Here is a 26,652-nt window from a genome sequence, read left to right on the forward strand (position 1 = left end):
GAGATATTTGGGATTCAAATCTATAGTCTGATACCCGGGAGCTGAGCAACTTTGGGCAAGTTACTCAACTTCTCATCCTGGGGAAGGTTTTTAATTTAACTTCAGCTAAAAAATGGCAACTGAAAACGAATCCATCATTTCATTTTTGTTGTTAATACCAAGATGTTGGAAACATAAAAAAAAATCCAACAAAATGGGATTAATTTAACCAGATCCCCAAGCATGGGATAATATGTAGGTATTTAAAATTATGTTATGGAAGGCTATTTAAAACATGGAAAGATGTCATAACATATTGTGGGATGAAAAGCATGACATAAAACAACAGGAAGACTATGTGATACCATTTTAATAAACGGCATACATAGTCGTAAGAAAAAAATTCCAGATGGGTGTAGTCATAAAGTTTACAATGGCTATCTCTGGTGAATTTCACTGTAGTTCATTTTTATTGCCCTCATTTTTTTTTTTTTTGTAAATTTTTCTATAACCGTCATGCTTTTTTTTTTATTGGAAACAGAAATTTCCTACTCAATTTTAAAATCTTGATGGCCTATGGTAAACCAGATAGAAAAAACTATAACTCATTCAGCCTTAGGGCCTGAGTCTCCTCATCCGTAAGGGAAAGCTAGACTAAAATAATCTCTAAGGAGACGCTGACGATGAACTTCAGAGAGCCATGTTAGCTGAAAACCTCAGGGGAATCTTGCTTAGGATTTATCAAGAAGCTAAGGAGGGCAGCCTGGGTGTGGAATCAGAGGGTGGCATTCAAATCCACACTAAGAATCCCTCTCTCATTGGTGTTTTTGCTAATTGAGTGCAAAATAGCCTCCAGTACGAAGAGTGGTGGGCACATCCCTGGCAAGTTGTCTGTGTAAGTACAACAGTGTGGAGCTGTCTGGAAATACCCAGAAGCAAGGCCACCCCTAACGGGAAGGCTGCAGAGCTTCCTGAATGGGCACGGCCCCTAATTCCAGCTCCGTACAGGGAAGGACACCAACTGACTGCTCATTGCGTCTCCCATAACCCGGACAGCTCACGACTCATGAGACACAGATGCAGAGAAAGGCTCAACCCTAGACTTATAGTAGGTAAACTCCAAACTGAAACAACGTCTCATAACCCCGGAGGTGGGAGGAGATAAGAGAAAGTAGAATTTAAGGTAAAAACATATAGTGGAGTTAAGAATGTGGGCTCTGAGTCAGTCTGAATTTGGGTTCCACCCATGAAGGCTTGTGGGATCTTAGGCAAATTTCCTCGTCTAAGTTTCCACATCAATAAAATGGGAAGACCTAGCTGGAAATCCATCTACCTAATTGTGTTGTTTTGAGGATTCCATGAGATAATGAATAAACAGCATTTAATACAAAATACAATAAATGTTCGTTCTTAAACTAATTTTTCCTGCATGTTCTAAAATAGATGCTCTGTGAGAAGCATCACATTACTAGGCCCAGAGCCGATGGTCAATAAATACTTATTTTTACCATCAAGAAATAGCAAAATGCTGTTATTACACCTGATTATATTAGATATGACACATCCTAATACATACAGTACTTCTAATGCTTTCTGATCTAACGTTTTAGGTTCCATGAATATACTTTAATTCTTCATTTTGCCTTCCTTATAGATGCTCCTTTTAAAAGGATCCAGTGATTATTATTACACATAGATTATTGAGACCATAAAGTACATGGTTTACAGAGATGAGCTTGGTAAAAAGTGCTTTAAGTTTAACTGTCCCCACCCCTCAAACCAAAGAATGAATTGTAGAATAAAAGCTAATAATAATAGGAATCACTCCGAACATAAGCCCAGAAAATACTGACAGATGTGGTAGGGTGAGGGATTGAAAATCTTTGAGAACACACATACACACACACACACACACACACACACACACACACACACACTCCCTTTAAATGGCTAACCCTAACAGGGAAACAAAAAAGAACTACAGGCTGCTCCCTCACCAAGCTTTCTAAAAGGCAGGATTTGCTGTACAAATGCCTATCTAATTGCTGCTAATAACTCTAATGACTTTGGTTTCTGTGCAAAGGCAGAAAGGGGCCTCCAGTAAGATCTATGTTAGATGTCGGTTCAAAAAGTCATGGTGACAATTTTCTCTATGTGAAAGAAGACAGAAAGGTCTCCACTAATTCTTTTAAATCATTTGCAGCAAGAGAACGGTGGGTCTGTTTGCAAGCAAGAAGTACCCAGGGAGGCCCCTGAAACAGGCTGAGAATGAGGCCAGATGCAGAATTTGGAAAAAGAGGCGGAAGAGAGGCCTGAGAAGAAAGAATGGATGGATTCCCTGGCACATGTGCCTACATCAGGTCCCCTATTACAGTTAACTCTGCGTGTTCTGCTAAAGGGCTGTCATGTTTCTCTTAGCCCAGTGATTCTACGCTGGTTTCTTAGATCCGGGCCTTATGTCTCAAAACTTAATATAAGTTAATATTCTAGTTAAAGGGAGGGTGGTATACAAGCACAAATGCGGGCAGGTTCTGATCATCTACTCCCTTGAAATTGTTCCTGCAAAGTAAGTGTTAAATGTATCCATTCATTCAATATTCATTCAATATTTACAGAGGGCTTAATACGTGCCAGCCAAAGTTTAAGTCCTGGAAATTCAGTGGTAACAAAACAAAAACCATCTCTGCCTCATGGAGTGTTTGGGGCATTATTTGGCTTTTGGGGTGGGTTATTTCGATTGGATGTGCGCCATTACGTTTAAAATATTGGCAAGTGCAATTGCAAAGAGCTTGGTGAGCACTACAGACATGGAGCTGTTGTCTGTGGGTTTCCTTGTTTGTTTGACCAGTCTGGATTTGGGGCAATTGTTGCTTTTGTGCCCTTATCAATGGTAGTCTTATCCAAGAGAGACTGTTTGTGTCAGCAACTGAATCATGGTATCATTTTAATAATAATACTCATTTGAATTAATACTAAAACTCTGCTAAGGAAAGGACCTACCAGTCATCATTATTCCATTTCTCCCCTGCACAGAGTCTATTAACCAAGTCCACTGTCTAAATGAGAAAAAGGCTGGGTTTTTAAGGGTAAAAAGCAACCAAAGACCCTTATATCCAACACAGATGTTGGCTGGTCCCACTAAGTTGAAGCCAACAACTGTTGCTCTCATCCATTTTCTCACTGCTCTGCCTTCCCTCACGGGGAGGGCGTAGAACTCCTTCCTGTGCATTCAGAACAAAATGAGGAGAGGATGACCAAGATTGCAGGAGAAAGTAAAGGCTCGTGGGGTCATTTGCACTGGCAGAGACCTTGGGGAATCACCTAGTGCAATGCTCTCATTTGAATGATGCAGAATCTGAGAAGATTCATAAGGGTTTGCCCAAAGTCACATGTAAGTTAGAGGCAAGGGCAGGCCTGAACCACAATGTGCTGATGTGCTGACACTCCATCCAGGGTTCTCTTCCTTTCCCCGTATGGTAAAACAAGAGGGCTCATTTGCTCTACTAGCCAGAGAAACCTCTCTCTTAAAAAAACTAAAATCTCATTTTATCCTTCATATCTCATTGTCCAGCGCTTGCATAGAAAAAAAAGAAAGAAATCAAAGACACATGAGAAATGTGTCTTTGAATTCCAGATGTCCCAATTAGGTTCTTGGACCATTCTACAGTGGAGCTCCCCGATCTGGCTTAGAGTACTGGGTGTGTCATGGGTTTCTCTGCCCGGCTGAATGAGAATGGGGAGCCTGGCTCCTTCTATGTCAGGGAAGAGAGCAGGGACAGAGCGTGAGAAGGGGCTTTGGGCTCAGATCTGCACTTATGCAAGGCAGAAAAGGAGCATCTGCTTTTCCACCCTGCGTTTCAATCCTTTTCCACTCAGACATGTTCCTGGGCAAAAGCCAGAAGCTAACTCAGACAGCTGGCAGAGCAAGGCATGAAGCACCGTTGGGAGGAGGTGTACACAGTTGCTGTTCCAGGGGATAGGGAATTACCACTTTTCTGCCTGCGAAACTAATTCACCTCTGGAAGGACCAACCCCATGATCTGGCTATTTCAGCTGTGTGGGTTTAGTCAAGTTACTTAATCTCTGAGCCTCTATCCAGAACACAAAATTAGGGTTAGTAACTGTAGCTACAGGAGTTGTTGTGAGTTAAGTGAGATAATCCATGTAGTTTGTGCCGAGGCACACAATAAATGGTAGCTATTAACATTAACTCCACTATGTTTAGTCCCCTCTTTTTAACCACTGGGTTCCCTACAACCTAATTAACACAAGAAGCATTCCTCAAGAGACGTAATTTGGGGACTGGACTCCACATAGAGACTAGGGTCAAAAAAAGAGGCCAAGTTGAGGGGCTCATCCTATTCCACCAGACTATTTGGAGGGGGAGGGTCTATTGCAGATATTGAAATAGACACACAGTTGGATGAGAGAAGGATTTCACAGCAGAAGCATCTCAAAATAGAGGAAGTTATTTCTTTGGAGTGTCCAAGATCTTTCTTACTTGTTTCCTACTGGCCTTCAGAAAATGGGAGGAAAAGTAAGGTGGAGCACTGGTTTGAGGAGGGTGTAACCAGAGGCCGTTCAGACCTCTTATTAACATTCATCCCTGAAGGTGGTGACATATTCAAATTTCTAGTTTAGAAACTTGAATTTCATGATTAGACGTGTGGATTTAATCAAAGAGAAACACATTTACGTCCTAGTGAGACAATCCCACTACTGTAAACATTTTGTAATTTTTCCAATGTAGTAAGCAGTTCTATGAATGTATCAATACATAAGGGGCCCTTTAGGATGTGAAAAGATTTTTTTGTTCTTTTTCAAATTCAATTTTATCTTTTTTCCAACTGAGGAGGTAGGGCAGAGAAATAGCCACTGAACAGGGAGTTGTGAAGAAATTGCTACAAAGAGGATTCATAACTTGTGTCACTCTAGGCTAGAAGTTGATGAGGACTGAAAACGATACAGTTCAATTAAGTAAGAAAAGTGCCTTTTATGCAGGTTAACGGGGTCTTCTATCGCAAAGTCCAGAGACAGACTAATGGCCTCTATTAGATTGTCACTAATGAATAACAATCATAATTCTGAGGAACACAGTAACATAAATAAAACAGGAAAATATAAGTTTTCTATAACATTGTGTTCGCTTTGATTTGTTTTTGAAACGTGTATTAAAAAAACTAGTTTTCTAAGTAGTCTCTTAATACTCCAGATCTTTGTCAAGTCTTCCTTTATTAATTTCCACATTCCAAAGTAGCTGAGATTGTATAAATAAATCAGCATTGACTCTCTTGAAGACATCCGGGGTTCACAGACCACTTTCACTGTCACTACCCCATTTGAGCCTTTCAACAGCCCAGTGAGATAAGCGGACGGATTTGTATTTATTATAAACTGACAGTTCTACCACAGAAACTTGAATTCTCTCAGGAAATCTGTTTCTCCAGAATTCCCCCAAGTACCCAGCTAGCTCTGTCACAGTTACTAATAGTCAGAGCTCTATTCACCAGAGGTGTTTTGCTAGTATTTGAGCAAGAGAAATAATCTGGCTGAGAATCACCACATACTTGCTCAAAATATAAAATAACAAATGAACACCCCAGGCAGGGCCTGGGCTGAGATTTCCATGATCAGATATCTAAGATTTTTCCATTCCTATGACTTTGATAGTTTTCCTCTGTCTTTTATGCTGGAATGTCCCTTCCAAGATGCCTTATACAGAGAGAGCTAGCTTTGGGGTGACATCTTATGACCTTCCAAACTCTAGTTCTCCATCTCCTCCTATTTGCTCCCAATCCAACATGATATCTATTGAAACAAGAGGAAGGCAGAGCTCCAGGAATGGGGCAGCACTTACCCCTTGCCTAGGTTCTAGTCTATTTCTAGGCCTCCAACTCAACTGCTGCAGAGATCTGGGTGTTCCTCCAGTTCATAAGTCCCTTTCACTTCCCTTCAAAAAAAAATTCCCAGGACACCCACAATGCTCACACTCACACCCTTCCAGTGAGACCACAGCGTTCCGACCACTGCCCTGGACCAAACTCTCCAGGTCGTTCCTGACTGAGGACGTCTTCCGGCAATTCCCCAACATCACACACATACAACCCAACCTCCAGTGCAGCGGAAATGCATTATCTGCCAGACAGTATTTACAGAAATCCAATGAGCATTTGCAAAACGCCGGTTCTCTGCGATTTGTCTCCAGAGGGAATTCTGGAGCTCTTTATCCACACCTTTCATAACTGCATGTTCCTCTGGGAGGCAGCGGCTCAGCCGGGCAGCCGAGGCTGTGAAGTCAGAGAAGACCTGGCTCTGATTTCCATCCAGTTTTGTCACAAAATTCTCACTGTGTAACTCTGTGTAGCTGACTCTGCCTAGCTGTCAGTTTCCTTAACTGTGAAATGGGTTTTTGCAGAGAATGCACATAAAGCCCTCAATCCTAAGTCTTAGATCCCTACCTATTCCTGTGGTCAGCTTTTAGCTTCTGTCAGAGGAAAACAATGACTGTAATGTAACTACCCAAACTTTCTACCTGTGGCATGGACATGGTAGGTACCATCCCTAAAATTGGTGTGTATATTTATATCACATACAAAGTAAGAGGACCATGTTATGGAATTTGTTGACCCTGGCAGGAAAAATATGCATCACAGGTCCTACCAGGAGTAGAGCCAGTCTGAGTCTTTCCTCTAAATTATTTGCCCTACCAACACCAAGGAACAACGATGGTAGAAGCATACACACTAAGAGGAGTGCGGCGAGGAGGGGCAAGCGCTTTGATTTTAGCCAGGTGTGTAGGGGTGAGTCCTGCCTCCAACATTATAGCTCTGACCTGGGGCAAGTGCATTTGATTTTCATGTATTTTTTCAAATCTATAAAATAGGGATAACTAGAGTACCTCTCAGTGTTGATCCAAGGATGAAAAGAGGCAATGGATATAATAAACCCTCAATAGGTGTGAGCGATTCGTATTAGGAGCAATTTTTAATTCATTTATTGATTTACCTGATCATCATTGGCATCTATGGCCTAAGCACTGCGCTAATGAGTGGAGACAGAGGTGAATGACAATATAAGGTCCCTGCTCTGAACAGCTGGACCACCCCAAACTGCCAGTCTCCAACATTTAGAGGCAATGGCTGGTATTGAGGGAAGCCATACAGGTCATGCAGGGGGTTGACTTGAGAAAGCACGGTGACATCTGCGGCCTGAGATACTCACAGGGAAAGCCCCAGGCAATTCTATCAGTGACAGAGAAACCCCCAACCTGGGCTTCCAAGAAACCAATGAACACAGTGGGAGTAAGAAGGCTTTCATCTCAGGGGAGCAGCAAAAATAGGTAGAAGGAAAGACAACAAACAAACAAAATCTTACTGTGGCCCTCTTAAATTGTGGCAAAGGGTGTTGTCTGGGAAGGTAAAGAGTACAGGGCCCAGAAAGACTGCCCTCACCCATCCTTAGATTATAGTGTCATTTTAGCTAGTGGGTGGGGCAGCCTTCACAGAAAGGAATATAGAGAGGGTAGTCAACTTAATTCAAATTCCACAATCGTACCATTATAAAACATACTGGAGTTGACAGGAGGGGCTATATGTTATATTTAGATCTTTGATCATATTTTCTGTATGTCTACATCTATGTCCCTATTTTTGTTAACTAGGAAGATAAATACCTCAACCCTTATAATAGGTAGCTAACCATAATCATTTCTAGACAGGCAAATGTACAAAAGTATTTTATTCTGAACTAGAAAGCTTCTTCAAGGAAATACAAACACAAAGCATAAAAAAATCTACAAATGGATTCCTTGCCCCCAAAGACCAGCAGCCCCACCCCAACTCCTGCCCTAACCCTCTTCTGCGCCCCCACTCATACCCCCCTACACACACACATACCCCTTTCGGCAATGAATACCAGGCAGTCTGGCTTGAAGAAATTCACAACTACTGTACATTCCTGTCACAGCTGCTGGAGACACAGCCCCAGCTCCAGAGGCTGCTACGCAGCACCACGCCCCACGCACAGAGAGAAAGGATGGAAGCCGCACTGAAAATGAAAGATGCCTCCCAGGGAAGAGAGTCCACATAGGAACAAAAGGGAACCCCTAGCAAACCTGGCCTTGGGAGTAGGGCACAGCCACATCTATGGGGCCTCCTAAGACAAGGAAGTCATCGGGGCTAAATTTCTGTATCTTTCATTAAAGGTGGCTTAAGTGATGCCTAGACGAATGGGCGTGGCCCTCAGTGCCTTAGCACAGGACTTAAGGCTAAGTCCGGAAGAAGGACAGTTAAAATCATGAGACTAGGAAGAAAAAACAATCTGTTCTCTGCTATCCCAAAGCGGAGAACTGGCAAATGCATCCTTGCTGTAAAGCAAGTGGCATATATGCAGCATACCTCCCACATTTAATAGCATGAGAGCTGGGGTCCATATCTCCTGAGTTAGGGACATAAGTATAAAAATTAAGCTTTTTCTCTCAATCAGCCTTTTTTCCCCTCCTTAGGGTACATTCCACAGCTCTGTGCAAAGATCATTGGCACTGAGAAAACACCGTGCATTGTAAAAGACCCACAATATTTCTTCAATAATCTGAAGTCAATGATATCAGGTAATGGTAAAGGAGGATGGATTTAAACCCATTGCGTCTACCTGCCAAAAATCGATCCCTACCCATCCCAGCTCTTCCCCTCTGGGTAGTGTTTCTTCCCTGGTACAAGGTGAACAGCGAAGAGGGGGTGGGGCACACTTGTGTGGAGTGAAACTCAGGTGCATGAAAACGGTCGGATGCTGCAATAGAAATAAACCATTTGGCAATAAAGTGCACCAGAGGCAAGAACAGTTTCCTCCTGCCTACAGAAGGGAAGGTCCTGCATGACAATCACAAACACACTGGGTGTTTCAAGCATAACCCCACAAGTGCAAACAGACTCATGCTCACAGCAAAACCTAATGGATTCAGGCAAATTAACTACAGTAGCAGGTACAGCTCTGCCCTAGGGCAGCGGCAGAGCCTCTCAGGGGCCAGCTGATCACTTCCTTTGTTCGCCCGGCAAAGATGGAGTAACCACCCCTTCCCTTACTACACACTACACACATACTACACACACCCCTCATTCACTACAGACAAAGCACAAGTGCAGTGGTGCATGCTAAACTAACAGATGTCAGTGGGGTTTTTTTGGTTGTTGTTTTGCTGCTTTTTATTTTTTTAAATGCCCATCCCAGCCTGTCCTATGTCCCTTCCATTTGGGGGCATCATTTCAGGGCAGCCTGGAGGAATCCCAGCCCTGGGTGTGGTATTGTGCTGTGACAGCGATTCGCTGGCCGCTGGTGTAGATGTGGCTTCTATACCTGACAATGGCACATCCCCTTTCACCCTGTCTAGGCGCTCGCCCAGAGCATCTGACACCCACCGGCCGCGGGTGGATCGGTCTTGCACACAATGGCAGCTGGTCACGGCACGCACACAGCGTGTGCCCGCGACGGCAAACTAAAAGCTGTTCTAAAAACTCAGCCTTGTCTTGGAATGAGGAGGAGAAACGACATGAAAAATATAAAACGTATCACGGGCAAAAAAAAAAAAAAAAGTTGGTCATTCCTGCTAGAGCCACGTTAGCTGTCCAGTCCCGAACATGACGCACTGAAATATGAATCGGGGTGAAGGCAGGCAAGAAAGGGACGGGGTGAGGACGGATGGTCCAGACACCTACCACCCCCGAGACGCGTGGGACAGAATCACCGGTCTGGAGCCGGGAGAGCGGTCAGGCTGCTCAGTACCCCTGGGGAAAGGTGTCACTTCTCTACACACCGCCCAGCCCAAAGCCACCTTACACAAAAAGCACGCCTGGCCAGGAGCAGCACACACACACATCCCAGGCGGCGCAGGGGGTCCAGGGAGGGCCGTGAGCCTGTGTTCTTCGGGAACTACCGGCTGGTGGGAAAAGAGGCTAAATAATCCAAAATTCTGCGCGCCACGGTTTGGTTTGGGTTTCCTCTTTGTTTTGTTTTCTCCAACCCCAGGGTCGCTCCGTCTGGGTGGCGCCCGCCGCGCCGGCGGGACTGACCGCCACTCTCCACCCCCAGGACCCGGGTCCTCGTCCTTCCCCGGGGACCGGACCAGCGAAGCCGGCGGGATCCCGGCCACAGCGCCTGCGGCGCAGCGAGACTGAGCAGGAGAAGGAGGGAGGCAGGCGGCGGCGCCCGGACTCACCGTGATCCGCGGGATGTTCTTCTTGCCTTGGTAGGACATGGTGGCGGCGGTGGCTGCAGCAGCGGCGTCCCTCCCTCCTTCTGCTCCGGCTCACCCGCGCCTCGCTCCGCGCGCAGCGCCCCGAGATCAGGTGGAGCGAATGGTGCGCTGGCCGCGCCGCCGCCTCCCCTCGCCTCCGCCCCCCTCCTGGGCTCCCGCGGCGGATGCCAGAGACAATAGTAAATCTCCCTGGTCCCCCTATCACCCCGACCCCCCTGCCACACACACACACCCTCCTCCACTCGCGTTCACGCCTGGGCTTTTTTTTTTTTTTTTTTTTTTCTTTTGCGATGCCAGCTGGGACCCCGTAAGACCAGAATGGCTGATCCGGGACTCCTCCCTCTTCTGTCTTATCCCTATTGATTTCCCTCTTTGCATGTGCCTCACCCACTTTTTCTCCCTTTTTGTGTGTGACTTGCGAGTGCGGCGGAGCCAGGCCGCTCCACCGCCACCAGGGGGCGCGAGGGACTTTTCCGGGTGGGGATGGTGCAGTCCCCGTGCAGGAAGAGAGCTCTCGTGTGGCGCTCCTGCCCTCGTGGGCCCAGCCCGGGGAAGCGCCCACGCCTCCCACCAGCCCTCGGTCCCAGTTCCCCCTCATCCCCACCCTCATTTCAGAAAGGTGACGGCTCCGGAAGTCCCTCACGGAACCGCCCTCCTCTGCCTTGGCAGGGTCTGGATGGGGTGGCCGCTGCCTTTGTTACAGCCGAGGGCTGGGCGCCACCTCTGCTGGTCGCTGGGTGGGTAAACAGCCGGCGCAATCTCTTTAAAAGCCGAGAACTGGTCAGATTGTGCAGCCTGCCCAGCCCGCTGCCATCCGGAGACTATGAAAATACGAATCAGAAAACACAAAGCGACCACTCACTCCTGGAGGGCTCTGAGGGCCACCGTGTCAGTTAACATCAACGGTTCTCTGGATTTTAAAAATATTCTCAAAATAATACGTGTTAAAGGAACTACACTGCTTGGCTCTCAGAATCGAAGAGAGATCATTGATGCTGTTCTGTGGATAAAGAGGAGAAAACACCTGTAGGGGAAGGCAGAAGCCCTGGCACCGTATCTCGTGTGCAGCCATGGATTTTGTGTCAACAATGTGCGCTGCTCACAATCCCCAGTTTACTTTAGGCAGGGCTGATAGACAAAGGTCACTATGTCACCAAAAGCAAAAACATGCCCTTTCAGCGCTGGAATATATTGTCCTTTGGCTACCCACTCAAATTAAAGGGCCAAGGGAGGCAAATTTGGAGAGGCCACTGTGGGTGGTGGCTGAGTGGTGTTCTAAGAGGGGAGCTTCCTCAACTCTCCAGCAAAATAATTCCAATCATACTATTTAAATAACAATAACCGTGGCTTGCCATGCAAAACTTATAAAACCACCTAAAGACAAGCCTCCTACCACCCTCACTCCTTAACAGTGGATCCCAATGTCTTACCAAATAGAAATTCTGTAAATAACCACTTAGCATGACTAGGTCTGTGTTAGGCATCTTGAATTCACATTTCTGTGAGGCAGAGCACTGACCACACTTCAGGACATCTCTTCGTTAAATTGAAGCCTTACTTTGCAATACAGAAGCAATATAAAGCATCCATAAAAAGAGGGTACTTCAGAATCCTTCAGCTTGGGCTTTCCAGAAACCTAAAATGAATGAACCAGCCCAGTCACATAATCAAAAGGGAGACTAAACCCCTCTGAAACACTCTTTCTCAAGTTAATCCAAGTTTCTGGTTATTCATGGGTAACGGGACTGAATGCCTTGAATGCTGTCTTCACAGGAAAAGTCCACACGGCACCCTCCACTGCGTTTCTGTGATACTCTGGCTAGGAGCATGAATGCCAGGCCAAGGTCATCTCCCTGAACTCTTTTGCAAAGCACAGCGGGCAGAAAATGAAAAGATTGAAGCCAAAGGCATGCCCTAAACATTCTGCTTTGTTCTTAAAGCTTAAATGCTGAGACCACTAGCCAAGAGTTGTGAAATTACAAAGCAATCTGGGGATTGGCATGCAAATAAGCAGGATTATATTTAGAACAGACTAAAAGAGAAAACGGCATACTATGAAACCCTGCAGAGGTTTCTCTGAATCTTTCCCATAGATTTTACTGCCCCCAACGTATTTGAGGGGATCTTGCAAGTTCTTAAGAAAAGCAAAACTATGTAGGGGACAAGTACAATCCTAAAGAAATACCACTGCTTTCTTTTCTTTTTTTTTTTAATTTCCTGGGTTTCTTTGCTTGTCTTGCAATCTAATTATCTCCGCTGTTACTGTCATTATAATCCAGAACACTCTCTACTAAAAGAGATTTATACCATATTTTTGATCACTTGATGTGTGTGTGTGTGTGTGTGTGTGTGTGTGTGTGTTGTTTCAAATTACAAGAATAATTCGTTAAACTCTTTCAGGTCAGGCTTGCCTGCAAGAGGCCATGCAAAATAGGACCTGTGATGTTTCTCCAGATCAGACCTCTGTGACAAGCCATGCCCAGGAATGCATAGTAACCAGCTAATCGGTTCAAGTTGTTGCCATCCTCAGACATGGACAACAAACACTATTTTTTCCCTCTCTCAATCCTTTCAATCATCTTTCTCTTCCTTAAATCAACATCAAGTGTCTAAGATGAGTTTGAAGGAAAAAGCCTTCCTTGCTATGCTTTTCTCATTCAAGGAGTAAGAAGAAAGGCAGCCATCAACACAAGATGCCTCTGTGTCTGGCCAAGAGGATGAGGAGTGGAAGGAGCATGGGTGTTTTCCACAGTAGAATGACTCTGAACGGTTTTCCTTGCATACATAGCAGTACTTGGCTTTAGATATCTCAGGAAACTATGAGAGAGAGAGAGGGAGACACAAAGAGGCCTAATTTATGGTCCCAGAGAAATACTTTTGGCCACCAAACCAACCACATCCATAGACTTCCACACCTGAATCCAAGATACATTATTCTAGTTGCTGAGGCCAAAACATTGGCATCATCTAAACCTTGACTTCTCTGCTTCAATCCAATCCAATTTGTACCACATATCCAATCTGTCAGGAAATGCTATTGGTTCTGTCTTTTAACTACGTCCAGACAATGATCTCTTCTTTCCATCTACAAAGCTGCTGTTTGTGTCTAGTCACCATCAGCAATCACCTAGAATACTGCAGTAACCTCCTAACTGGGCTCTCTTCTTCACTATGATTCATTTATTCATGATCACAATTTCATACAATATTTACCTTACTATATGCTATTATTTTTCTAAGTACTAGTGTTCCGGAGGCGAAAAATAATAAGAATAATGCCCCAGATCTCATTGAGTTGACTTTATACCCTTAACAAGAGAGTGCCCCACCTGTCACTTGTTAGTCCCTTTCTGTGTTTTATTTATCTTTATGGTACTTTTCACTATATAACATATTGATTTATTATTGAGTAGTACCCTTCTTCCCATCAATAGAATGTAAGCTCCTTGAGGGCAAGAAATGTTTCTGTTTTATTTACTACTATGTCCTGACCATGTGAAATAAGGTCTTGCCCATAGAAATTGCTCAATAATTATTAGGTGAGTGACTGTAAAAATGTTTTAAATTGTGTCTGAAGAAAGAGTAAATAATAGATGGAGTAAGACTTTTTGTGTCATTAAAGGACATGTGGTTAGAAGCTAGAGGTTTAAGAATGTTTTTGCTTCTCTAAGGCTCCTTAGAGTTTCCTGATTCTGGATTTCAGAGCAGGTGAATTCAAGATGGTGAGGAATCACTTTGCCAACATGATACAGTCACAAAATTCCAAGGCAACACATGGGCCAAAGAATGGCTCAGTAGTGTAGAGTTGGTACTTGAGCACTCATTAGAAAGCTGGAGCTTTGAAAGGAACTGCCATCAAAGTGAGAAGATCAAGAATCTTGTGTTAAAGAATTTCAAAAAAAAAAAAAAGTTGATATTGAATTCAGAGGAAAAACTGCGCTAGAACCCAGAATGGTGTACTGTTTAAAGATCTGGACTGGGGTGGCCAGTTAGCTCAGGTGGTTAGAGCGTGGTGCTAATAACAAGGTTGCTGGTTCAATCCCCACATGGGCCACTGTGATCTGTGTCCTCCACAACTAGATTGAAACAACTACTTGACTTGGAGTTGACGGGTCCTGGAAAAACACACTTAAAATAAATAAAAGTTAAAAATAAAATAAAAAAGGATCTGGAGTAGAGGGACCTCAGTCCCTATTACAATTCACACACTTTCTATTTCTATGACCTATAGCAGATTACTTTCTGAGTCTTGGTTTCCTAGTCTCTAAAATGTGCATCTTATTACCTACCTTACAAGAGGCCCTATAGTGTTTTGTGATGATTTATTAATTCACTCAACTACTATATTTTGCCATGTATAATGTGCACTTTTTGGCCCAAATTTGTGAGGGGGGAAAAAAGGATGCGCGTTATACATGGGTAGTACTAATTCCATACCTATATAAATGTTTTTAATTCTTTTATTTATGCTTACGAGTTAAAAGTGTCACTCTAGAAATCAATAACGATATCTGTATGCAAAATAATACCCTGGAATATGATAATCGGTTTTGTTGAACTTATGACGAACTTGCAATGACAAAGAGCTCTTGGCCTTCTTCTACAAGTATGATGCATAAGTTATCAGTACATAAAATTTCTTGTACCTTGTATCTGTTCTTGTGTTTTGCAATTTGTTACATGAAATTTCTTGTACCGTAATATGTTAAAAAATAAATGCCAAAATTCCTTTATAATACAAAAAACAAGTACCTAAATGTAAACAAATAAAAATTTGAAATAAAAAATTAAAACGAAAGATTTTTTTCCCTGAAAGTTTGGGCCAAAAACATGGGTGCGCATTATACACAGGAACCACTTTATCCCTTTTGCCACGATGGTCGGATATATCCGAGTAACTATTTGTATCCACTGACTGCGGATGGAAACTTCCAGAAAAGAAATTTAGGAAAGCAGATGTACATTTTTCTATATTTTTGTATTTTTCAAGAATGAATAACAATAGGAAAATTTTACACATAAAACAATGTCATTTATACACAAAGCAGCTCAAATTGTTATTATTAAATGCATAAAATAGTAAAAACATCAACTTTTTGTTTTTTGTGGATTTCTGACACATTTTGAAAAAATAACTTGAAATCTATTAATGCAGCAAAAGAGTTATACATGGCAAAATACGGTAATATTTATTGAGTACTTACTATGGATACCTAAGCATTAAGGATACAAATATTGGAATAAAATAGAGACAAAAGCTCTGCGCTCTTAAAGATTCCATTCCAGGGAAGGGAAAAATTAAGAGTCACGATTTAAAGTATATAGTGTTTAAAGTGATGGCCAGTGCATTGAGGATAAAGCAGAGATGGAGAGGTGAAAGTCACTCTAATGTCTTAAAGTTGGGCTGGAATTTTATATAAGGGGTCACAGAAGGCAAGGTGAGATGATGGTAGCTTGAACCAAATGGTAACGGTGGAACCAGTGAGAAATGGTTAGACATTGGATGTATTGCAAGGTAAAACCAACAGTATTTGCGGATGGATTTGGCTGGGGTACGAGAGAAAGAGAAATCAAGGATTACACCAAATTTGTTGGCCTGAGCAACTCAAAAGATGAAGGTGAGACAGGAAAAGCTGTGGCAGGAATGGGACTGCAGAGAAAGGTCAGGAGTAGATGTGTGGGCATTTCTATTAAAAATCTAAGTGAAATGTTGAGCAGACAGGTAGATATTCGAGATTCGAAATCCAAGGGAAGAGCTGGGGGAAAGATGCAAGTTTCTTTCAGGAGCTGTCAGCCTCTAGATATTATTTAAAGTAACAATGATGAATGAGATGACCAAGAGAGTATAGATAAAGAAGAAGTCTGAGGGAAGTAAACTTCCTGAGGGAAAATGAGCAATCAGAAAAAGAAGCAGGGAAGGGTCAATGAGATAGAGGGAATACCATGCAAGTATTGTGTTCCGAAGGCCAAGAAACAAAATTATTTCAAACAAGAGAATGTGTTCACTTCCTTAATTGATTTTGAAAGGTCAAGGAAAATGAGAACTGAGAAGTAATAAGTACACGAAAACACTGTCAAGGTTCACTGAGCACGCTGACTAGAGTACCTATAAAATGAATATCTTAATACCCAGATCATAATGTTTTTGGTTTTTTTTTTAGTTTTGTGAGCATGTACTAAATTGTTTAAGTAATATTTATATACCTACCATGTGTGTATGTGTATCAAAGCAGTCTTAATGAAGTTGTGGGGTGAAAATCAACATGGAAATTGGAGACATCTAAGACAGACAACTCTTTCAAGGGATTTTATTGCAAACTGGGACAGAGAAACGGAGCAATAACTATCAGAGAAATTGGAATATGATACAAGAGGAATAATATCATGGTTGTATGCCAATGGGGCTAATTCCATAAGGAGAAGAAACATCATGATGCAGAAAAAAAATGGGTAATTGCTCTATCACTCTTGACAGGTAACACAGGTGACATCTAGTGTTCAAATGAAGGGTTTGCCCTTCAGCAAGGAGCAAGGATGGTTTCTTCACAATAACTAAAGGGAAGAGTATATTGGCACAGAGATAGGTAGCTATGTAATTTTCATGGAAGGAGTTTGTGGAAGTTCTCTTATGATTGTGTCTGTTTTCTCTGTCATCAGCTAAGATAATCTGGGAGAGAAAGTATTGGAAGTTAGAGGAGAGAGGAGTCAGTATGAAATCAACTTCTAGGAGAGTAAATGGACTTGGGAAACTTGGAGTGATTACCTGGCAGTACTAAGAATTCCCATGAGTTAGTGGCCATGAATTTAAAGAAAGCATGGAGTAGATATTCTTCCAGCCACGTATAGGTGTATACATGCAGACATAGAATAAGCAGGGTATGGGATTTAACAAGGGCTTTGCTAGATGAGTGCTGAGAAGGGAGAGAGAAACACAAAGAAACTGAGGATGAAGTATGGAATCTAAGCTGGTCGAGAGAAATCAGGGCAAAAGTGTATAGGGGTGTACCGGATAGTGAACATACTGAAGACTAAATAAGATTATTCATGTAAAGCTCTTAGCACAAAGCAACTTAATTAGATAGCAGCCATTCCTACCATTATTTTTAATGTTATGATTATTATTTTCTGAATTCGTTTATGTCAGGGACTAAGATTTATTTACCTTTGTAGTCTGTAGCTCTTTTATAATGCTTGGAATAGAATAGAATGGGGAGGGGATTTAATTTAATAGAGGGGAGAGTTAAGAATAGTCTGTCTTAAAAAAAAAGGAATAGTCTGTCTTCCTTTTAATCGCCAAAATGTCTAAAATCAGTGCTTAGACATTTATTCAGTTTGACTATTGACAATATTTTTTACTTTTTAAAACCAAGTTTATATTTTGTTGTATTAATATGAGTAAACATTTTCCCCAGTCCTGATTTGAAGGATGGAGAAAAAAATGGTCCCAAAACAAATATAGAAGAGTTTTGAAGGGGCAAAAATCATTTATCAGGCATTTGTGAAATATGTAGGCTATTGTAATGTGAATAAATAGTTAATTTCATAACTGCCCATTAAATCATTTAGGTGCATTAATTTTACCTACAATTTAAACAAAGGAAATCTTAGTCATGTACTTTCAGGGTCACAGAATGAAAATCAAAGCGGTGAATCACCTGCTATTATTAGATGTTTCCATATTAAATACACAGAAATAACCTGATAAACAATCCTACCCTTGATATACATAAGCAAGTGAGAGAGAGAGACAGAGAGAGAGAGAGAGAGAGAGAGAGAGAGAGAGAGAGAGAGAGAGAGAGAATATTATAGCCACAAAGAACTATTCCCATGGGCTTATCCCCAAATCACACTTGCACAGTGTGAGCAAGGTATGCAAACCTCCTTCTCCTGGATGGAGTTGCTCATTCACTTCTTTTAGAGAATAATTCTGATGGCCTTTGGCCTTCTCCATAAGCTTTGATGAAAACTCATTTCAAAGCCACAGGCAAGATTATCCTGGTGGGCCCAGTGTAATCATAAAGGTCCGTATAAGAGGGAGGCAAACGTGTCAGAGAGAGAAAGGAAGATGTGATGATGGGAACAAAGGTCAGAGTGTTGTGGCCATGAGCCAAGGAATGTGGTCAGCCTCTAGAAGCTGGAAAAGGCAAGAAGGATTCCAGCTAGGCTGACAGCTTGATTTTAGCCCCCGAAGACCCTTTTCAGACTTTGACTTCCAGAACTGTAAGAGAATAACTGTATTGTTTTAAGCCTCTAAGTGTACGGTAATTTGTTACAGCAGCAATAGAAAACTAAAACAGGTAGAAATCAAAGTCAATCAAGGATTGATGGCCAGAAGGTTGAGGGTAGTCACTCCACTAAAAAGTCACGATTCCTGGCCCAGTTTCTGGATGTGACCTAGTTTTCAGGCTGAGGAAGCAGCCTGCAACATCATGCTTAGTGTATATGGTAATGATTCCTCTATTCCTTCCTCATGGGCTCCCAGGGCCATATACTAGAAAGGGGACTAACTAAACATCTTGAGGACTGATGGATACAAGTTCTTAGTTCACACTGATACTCAGAGACGTAAAGCATCATCATAGCCCGTCCCTTAGAATAGAGGCATGTTTAAACCAGGTAATAAATGGACCCCTGGTCTAGACATGGCTTACATCTGGCCCTTTGGGTTCACAGATCCACCTAGTGGTCATTTTCACAAACTTTCATTGATTAATTGGAATAGACAAATATGGCAATTAGTACAACTTCCACATTGGATTCTTAGAGTGTAGGGTAAGAGCTATCGAATAGGAAAAACCAAGTATAAAAGGCCCTAAAACTGACCTTTACCCCCACCCCAAGATATTAAATCAAGACAGTAAATCAAAAAAGTTTTTTATTGTAAGGGAATAGAAGAGATTCGTGACACCCTTAAAGACCTGAAGGAAGCAACCGGGCTGGTAATCCCATCATACTGCCATTTAATTCACTAGTCTAGATAATGCAAAAGCCAGACAAATCCTGAAGCATAACTCAATCAATGAATGACCCAAACTAAAGCTGCTGTGATATTTTTCTAGAAAGAACTATCAGTCTCAAGTACACGCTACATAGCCATTGATTTAGCAAATGAGTTATTTTCCATCCCAATCAGATAAGGGGATCAAAAACAGTACGCACAGACTTGGAACGGATGGTAATTTACATGACTAATCTTGACCCCAAGGACATGTTAATTAACCTTCCCTCCATCATAATAATATCTCAAAAGATTTAGACTGTCTGGGCATCTTGAAGAACATCCCACTGGTACACTCTATTGATGACATCCTAAAGTCTGACTCGATGAGCAAGAAGTGATAAGTACATTGAAGGCTTTGGCAAGACACACGAATTCGAGAGCTTGTAGGACACACGACCTCTAAAAAATGGGAGATGAAGTCTACAAAAATTCAGGGGCCTGACACCTCAGTAAAATTTTAAGAGTCCAGAACTAGGGCATGCCACAACACTTCTTCCAGAGTAAAGGACAAATTATTGCATCAGGCAAATCTCTTGCAAAGAAGGAAGCACAAAGCCTGGTAGGCTTCTTCAGCTTTTAGAGTCAACTTGTTCCATACAGGGAAATACTTTTACAACACATATACATGAAAGGCTGTCATCTCTGAGTGGTGCCTGGAGAAGGAAAGAGCTCCACGACAGACTCAGTGCAGTACAAACAGCCCTGCCACTGTAGCCATATGACCCAATCAGTTCTATAATATTCAACATATCCATAGTGAGAAAAGTCACCACAAGGAGGTTATGCAAGTCCCAACAGGACTGTCTCAATTTGCACCTCTAGGATTCTGAAGCAAGAGAATTACGCACTATTTGAAAAATAGGTCGTTGACTGCTATTGGAGCTTGGACGAGATGGAAGCTGGGACCATGGTCACAAAGTGGCCAGAAAAGCCCACCATGAGCTGGGTTCTATCAGACCCAACAAGTCATAAGATCAAACTGGTCCAGCAGCAAGCAATTCATTGCAAGGTAAAAGTGATCCATCCGAGATTGACCATGAAATGGGCTAAAGGGCAGGTGGTCCAGTCTCCCATGTCATCCACTACTATTGCCCCAGTACCTTTCTGTTAGCACACATCTGTGGCCCTTGTGATCAGTGGAGCCTGGTTTACAAATGGGCCTGGTACATAGAGCGAACTAAAAATAGACCATGGCCACATGACCGTCCTACACAGGGGTGGTGTTGAAAGACAATAGTGAGGCGATCTCTTCCCAATAGTAAGGAGATCTCTTCCTTACTACTGGCAACAGCTTCAGACCATATACCTACTCATTCATTCACTTTGGAAAGAAAAGCGGCTCAAGATTATACGTAGACTCTTCAGCAGTGTTGAAGTATTCTGAGGCAGAAATAGGAAAGATGAAAAGATCAAGGAAAAAGAGGCTTTGGGTAGAAGCATGTGGTAGACCTATCAAGTGGGCATGCAGAGTGAATATCTATGTGTTACATGTGAATGCCCTCCACAGAGCCTCCATCACAGAGAAGGCACTAAGCAATGAGGAACACAAAATGACTCAGTCAGTTGACATCAGCCAGGCTCTCTCACCAACCCCCTCCATGTTGGCACAGTGGGCACTCCAATGGAATAGACACAGTGTCAGGGATAGAGGCTGTGCAGGGAACCAGCACCCACTCACCAATGCTGATCCAGCTACTGGTGCTCTCAAATGTCCATCCTGCAAGCAAGAGACAGCAACTCTGCCTGCCCAGGGTGGCATCATCCGTCACAGATACACACAGCCACTAGGTGACAAGTTGACTACATTGGACCCCTTTCACACCGGGAGACATGGTGATTCATTTTACAGAAATGAATACATATGCTGGGCATATATTTGCCTTTTCTGCTGCTAGAGCCTCAGTCAACACTCCTGTTTGAGGGCTTAAGGGGTGTACAATGCGCTGGCATGGGATACCACATGCCATCACATCACATCAAGTGGCCTAGTTAAGAGTAAATGAGACGATGCGAGAAAGGCCATGTGACTGTGGGATCTACTAGTTGTATCAAGTACCACATCACACCAAGTGTGGAGGAATGGCCCACTGAAGGCACAACTGAAGTACCAATTCAGAGATGATTCCTTGCAAGGATAAGACACCATCTCCAGGGTGCACTGGACATTCTAATTCAATGCCTTCTGTATGGTGCTGCGTCCCAAAGGGAAGAATACATGGATCCAAGAGCCAAAGGGAAGAAGCAGGAGTGACCCCTTTTGCTTTCAGTCCTGGGGACACAATTGGGAAATGTATGCTTCACATGCCTGCAACTGTGGGTTGTTTAGTGTCTTTTCCCCAAAGGGGAAATGCTTCCACCAGAGGCCTTAGCAAGAGTCCAACTGAACTGTAAGTTACAGCTGCTATAGGGCACCTTGGACTCTGTGTCCAGGCACTAAACAGGCACGAAGGAAAGATGGCATCCTTGTAGGACCCTGATTATCAGGAGGACATAGGGCTGCTGGTACACAATGGGGGCGGCGAGGAGTATTATGGCACCCTGGTGATCCACACGGGTGCTTTTAGGTATGACCTTGTCCAGTCATGATGGTAAATGAACAAGTACATCAGCTGTAACCTGAGAAGGGCATGGTGACCAGGGACGCTGACCCTTCAGAGAGGAGGGTCCATGTCCCACCACCAAGTAAACAACCTGGACCAGTGGAAGAGTTAGCTAAGAATGAGGAGAATCTAAGGTAGTTAGGAAAGGACAACAGTTATTGTGGCCCTAAGACCAGCTGTGGGAAAAGAGGCCCTGAGACCCGCAAGAGAAGATGTACTCCCAATCCCGGACTTGTTGCTCCCAGGACTTACACGGAGAAGTGAATCTGAGCAGTGCCAGGAAGGGTCTGCAGTAGATACAGTGGAGCTCCACCCAACTCCTGGTTCAGGACGGAAGGATTTATTACCCCACCTGCTCTCAACCCTCAGTGGTCAGCCGTCTCTGGAAACTGCCCTTGTCTAAGGTACCCACCCCCACAAGGGCTGCCTGATCCAGACATTGCTTAATGTGAGCATAGAAAGGCCTGGCCTCCTAGCCCAAAAGGCAACAGCTCTAAAGGGTTATCCCAGTTGCAGGGGGGCAAGGTCAGCTAAAGGCTTTGTTAAGACCATATCACAGATGACTTCTCGACTTCTCGCTCTGCCTAACCTTTCCCTTCCCTTCCTTCCCCTCCCCTCCCCTTCCTTGCCTTTCTCCTCCCTTCCCTTCCCTTCTACAAATGTTGATCCCAGGGACACTCCTAATAAACTTCCTGCATCCTTTTCTCCTCAGAATCTACTTTCCAGGAAACCCAACCTGTAATAGTGAGGCTGATATTAAATGAATATTTACATGGAGTGACATTTTTCTTTAGCCAATATTTTAAAATGTATAGATTTCACACTCAAATTTAGATTTCCTTAACAATGGGAAAACCTGGTAATTTTGGGCGCAGAGACACACATAGCTGCGCAATCAGCTGGAATGGAATACTGGCCTCCTCTTGGATAGACTGTGTATTCTCCAATTAGCCATAATGCCTGCTGCTTCCTCTCCCTTTACAGGGGGCTGGCTTCCATGAATTTATGCCACCTGCCTGGCTTGTCGTCATTTGACTTTCTGACATCAGACCATTTGGAGACTCGGAGTTCTTGGGGCCTTAGCGAACAAGGATTCTGTGTCTCAAAGGTGAGGGTTGTTCTTTTCTGAAGCAGTCTGATGCCTGTTCAGAATGAGAGAGCAGTGAGTTGTCTCCAGGGAACTACCTCCTCCCCAGCTCCCCCTTTACCCCAACTGGGTCCTAAACCACAACATTGAAGCCCAGAACCACTAGACAGTCTGTTAAAAGCCTGTTTGAGAACATGCGCTGGAGCTGCTGAATGAACGGTTAAGTGCAGTCAGTTTCACCCTTGGGCTGAATGGAAACACATGTGACTGGATGCAGCTCTCCCTGTACAGCACAAGAGCTCACTCCCAGATGAGGGATGTGAGACTCATTCTTGGATGCAGGCTCAGAATAGCAAGCCAACCCCCAAGCGCAAGGCTGCAACCTCGTTTATATTTTCCAGGTTTCCTATCCGTCTCCAGGAAGGGACTTTGGCTGTATGTCCTTTGTTTTATTTCCTCCGGTTTCCTGCACTCAGCTACATACAGCAAATGCTCCAAGGCCACATGGCCTCTTCAGCCTCTGGCTCCCTATCTTTTCAGAGAAGTAGGAATGGCAGAGACATGTACCTGAGGGTCTTGTCACAGGTTTCTCCAAGCAAAATCCCAAAGGAGCCAGGGGATGAAAAAGGGTGCCACATAACTGGTAAGTCAACAAGAGTATTTCTTTGTTGGACTGGTCACCTCTACACACTGACCCAAATGAAACCTTGGATTTCTGACTCAAGACACCCAATATTAAAAGTTGACCTGACTCCTAGCAGAATTCTTGGTCAGTTTTGAAGGTGCAGTTACTAATTTTTCATTGGAGATAGTGAACATAAGGGGCAAGAACCAGAGACTGCAATAGAGAAAAAAACTGTTAAATTTTTCCAAAATTATTTCAAATTACTTAACTTTGGAATTAGCAGCCTGAAAAACCTTTCAGCTTTACTTGCCTCGTCTATAAAATGGGTCAATGGAATAGCTGAGTGGATATGTTAACACAGACTTGAGGGAACAGGTCTTATGAAGAAGAAAGATGAGTTTTTTCATTAAAAGGAGTTGTTCGTGTATATCATTATAGCACCGGGAAATTAAAAGTATAGGTTTGGAGTCCCTATAACAGTGAACGAATGGAAAATAGAGAACCCGTGCCCAACGCAGCCCCCAGTCAAATCCTAACCTTGCCTCCCCTAGTGTAATCATATACCAAAGTAGATAAGGACTTTCTGAACTTCTAGCAGAGTACTGAGCATCTTCCAAAACGGTATGCATAATTAATTAACGCATATTTTAACGAGTAACCAATTCCTGTTTTCATTACTTCATAGCCACAAATAATTTACAATGGCCTCCAAAAATCCCATGGTATTGCAGACAATAGAAATGACATTTTGTTATCAATACATGCCTAGTTTATCCATTTCATGGAAAGTGTCTATAGCATGACGGAAAGAAATGTATATTAAGATACTAGTTAGTAGGACAATGGTTCTATTATAATGAGGGTTTGAAGCTAATGTCATTGTGCAAAATAATTGTTATAAACACCCATATATTTTTGACTCAGCGTTAATTAAAATTACAATCAGGGGCCACTTTCTTTTTCCAAGCGGACAAGTTCTTCTAAACTCAGTTTCCTCCTATGCAAAATGGGGATAATATGGTTAACTTACGTGATATGAGGATTCGGTGAAAAAACGGAGAGTGCCTGATATTCTGTGAATACTCCAAGAAACTGGATTCATTAATTAATGAACACACTATATGATGTTGCCCAAGGTCCAGAATATTATTGAGTGAACCTAGTCCAAGAGAGCCAAATTTTATGGACATATATTCTTGTACAATTTTTTCTAAGGAGGGTAAGTTTAGTATTCTTTAGATTCTCAAAAGGGTACCTAACCCCAGAAAGGTCACACAATCCCACTGACATGAGTGCCTCCCAATGCTTACCTCTAGCCAGACTTCCTTTGTCAGCTTCCAGCTCATAAACCCAAATGCGTACGGGATGTCTCCATTGGAGTGACCCACAGGCACCTCCACTCCACTGTGGTGTGCCACCCAGGTCCCCCTTTGGGAATAAAGGGCATATGATCCCAGCTGCTGCAAGTGCCACTGGCAGAGGCTCTCAGGAGTTGGCCACCTTTGAACTTGGCTTCAGCGAAGCAGATTCACTTTCACTGAGATGCCAAATGCCTTGGGCGGTGGCCCACATCCAGTGCTAACAAGGAGAAGTTGAGGCCTGGCCCTCTTATCCCAACTCAGGACAGAACTGAAGGTTCATCCTCTTTTCAGAATACTCCCTGCAGAGTCAGCTGAGGTTTCTATTGAGGCTACGTTCTCCCTCTAGCCAATTCTGCTTCCTTCCCTTCCCTCCCTTTCCCCTTCCCGACCCCTCCGCCTTCCCTTTCCCCTTTCCATCCCCCTCCCCCTTCCCTTTCCCTTCTCCTTCCCCCTTTCCTCTTCCTTTCCTTTCCTTTACCTTTCCCATCCACTGGTGTTGATCTCAAGAGCATTCCCTTAAAAACCTTCTGCATGTTAATCTTTGTCTTACAGTCTGTTTCTTAGGAAAACTGGAACATTCAACATGTCTCAAATAGGTTCCAGAACCTTCTGCACCTTCTCTAGTTCAGGTGGGGATACTTCGCTTCACCTGGTCTTTAATCAGAAATCTGGGTCTCACTTTTTGGTGCTTCTCACTATCTGTTACCTCTGCCTATGCCTAAATCAACCTCAACCAGTTTGGGTCATTATCATTCAGGCCTCATCTTAAATGTCACCTCCTCACTTACCTGTCTACCAATCTCCAATCATCCCTCCATACTTTCATGTTACAGTCTAAGATTCTTAATGTGATGTACAAAACTCCCCATACTCGGCCTCTGCTCATCTCTGTGGCTTCCCTTCTCTTCACTTCTGATTGTAATTTATGTTCTAGTAGCCCTAGGAACCAGGGGTGCCTCTCTCATATCCTGTTGGTTCTTGCCCCCAAAGCAGTTTGCCATGTCATACCTTCTGCCTCAAATGACTGTTACCCTACTTGAACTGGGAAACTCCAGGCATTATCTCTTCTAGAAAGCTTTCTCTGTCACCTATCTATTCACTGTCCCTGGTGCTTCCTCGGGCCTCTGCCAACTTCCAGCGCTGTGCTTATATAGTATGTTATAATGACCTATTTCGTTGGCCATTGCCCTTGGGGTCTGTGAGGAAGGAGCTCTGTTTATTCATCATTGTATCCCAGTGCTGGCATAGTGCCTCACAGACAGACAGAGCCACTCATGAGATGTGTGCTGAATGCCTTGGATGACTACATACCAACATACATGTACTATATATATGTGCTTGCACGCACACATACATGCATACGTTCATCAACAAACTCAAAATAATTGTAAACCCTACTTAAGAGCCGAATCCTCAAGGACTAATGCATTGGTTGGGGTGGCAGAAAGCTTTGGATGGCCTCATGTGCATGTTGACAGGAATATCATTTTGGTTGACTCTTAGTGAAAACACGTTGTTAAAAAGTTAAAAAAAAACACAGTCTCAGTAAAACAATTTTTAAAAGAGGGGGGACTGTATTTATGAAAAAGATGTTAGTGTACTCGTCAGTATCCAGCCAGACTGGAATCAAGATCTGTCTACCAGTTTCTTTCACCTTCTGAGGCCTCATGGAAAGAGGCCTCAACTCTACTTAGAGTACATTTTTTTCTCTAAACATTAGGCCATTACATATTGCTTTGTTCTGATCACA

The 26,652-nt window shown here is 43.2% G+C and overlaps 1 protein-coding gene across 1 annotated transcript in view; it reads right to left on the reverse strand.

Moving 5' to 3' along the window:
- The window catches only part of DPYSL3 (dihydropyrimidinase like 3), a 60,663-nt gene extending 49,991 nt beyond the window's left edge, over positions 1 to 10,672 (reverse strand). The window contains exon 1 of the mRNA XM_081036146.1: positions 10,190 to 10,672. Within this exon, the coding sequence (XP_080892272.1) occupies positions 10,190 to 10,228 (39 nt within the window). The 5' untranslated portion in view covers positions 10,229 to 10,672. The remainder of the gene's footprint in view (positions 1 to 10,189) is intronic.
- Positions 10,673 to 26,652: the final 15,980 nt, after the last annotated feature.

The sequence above is a fragment of the Rhinolophus hipposideros genome, assembly GCF_964194185.1.
Source record: "Rhinolophus hipposideros genome assembly, chromosome: 23".
Taxonomy (NCBI): Eukaryota; Metazoa; Chordata; class Mammalia; order Chiroptera; family Rhinolophidae; genus Rhinolophus; species Rhinolophus hipposideros.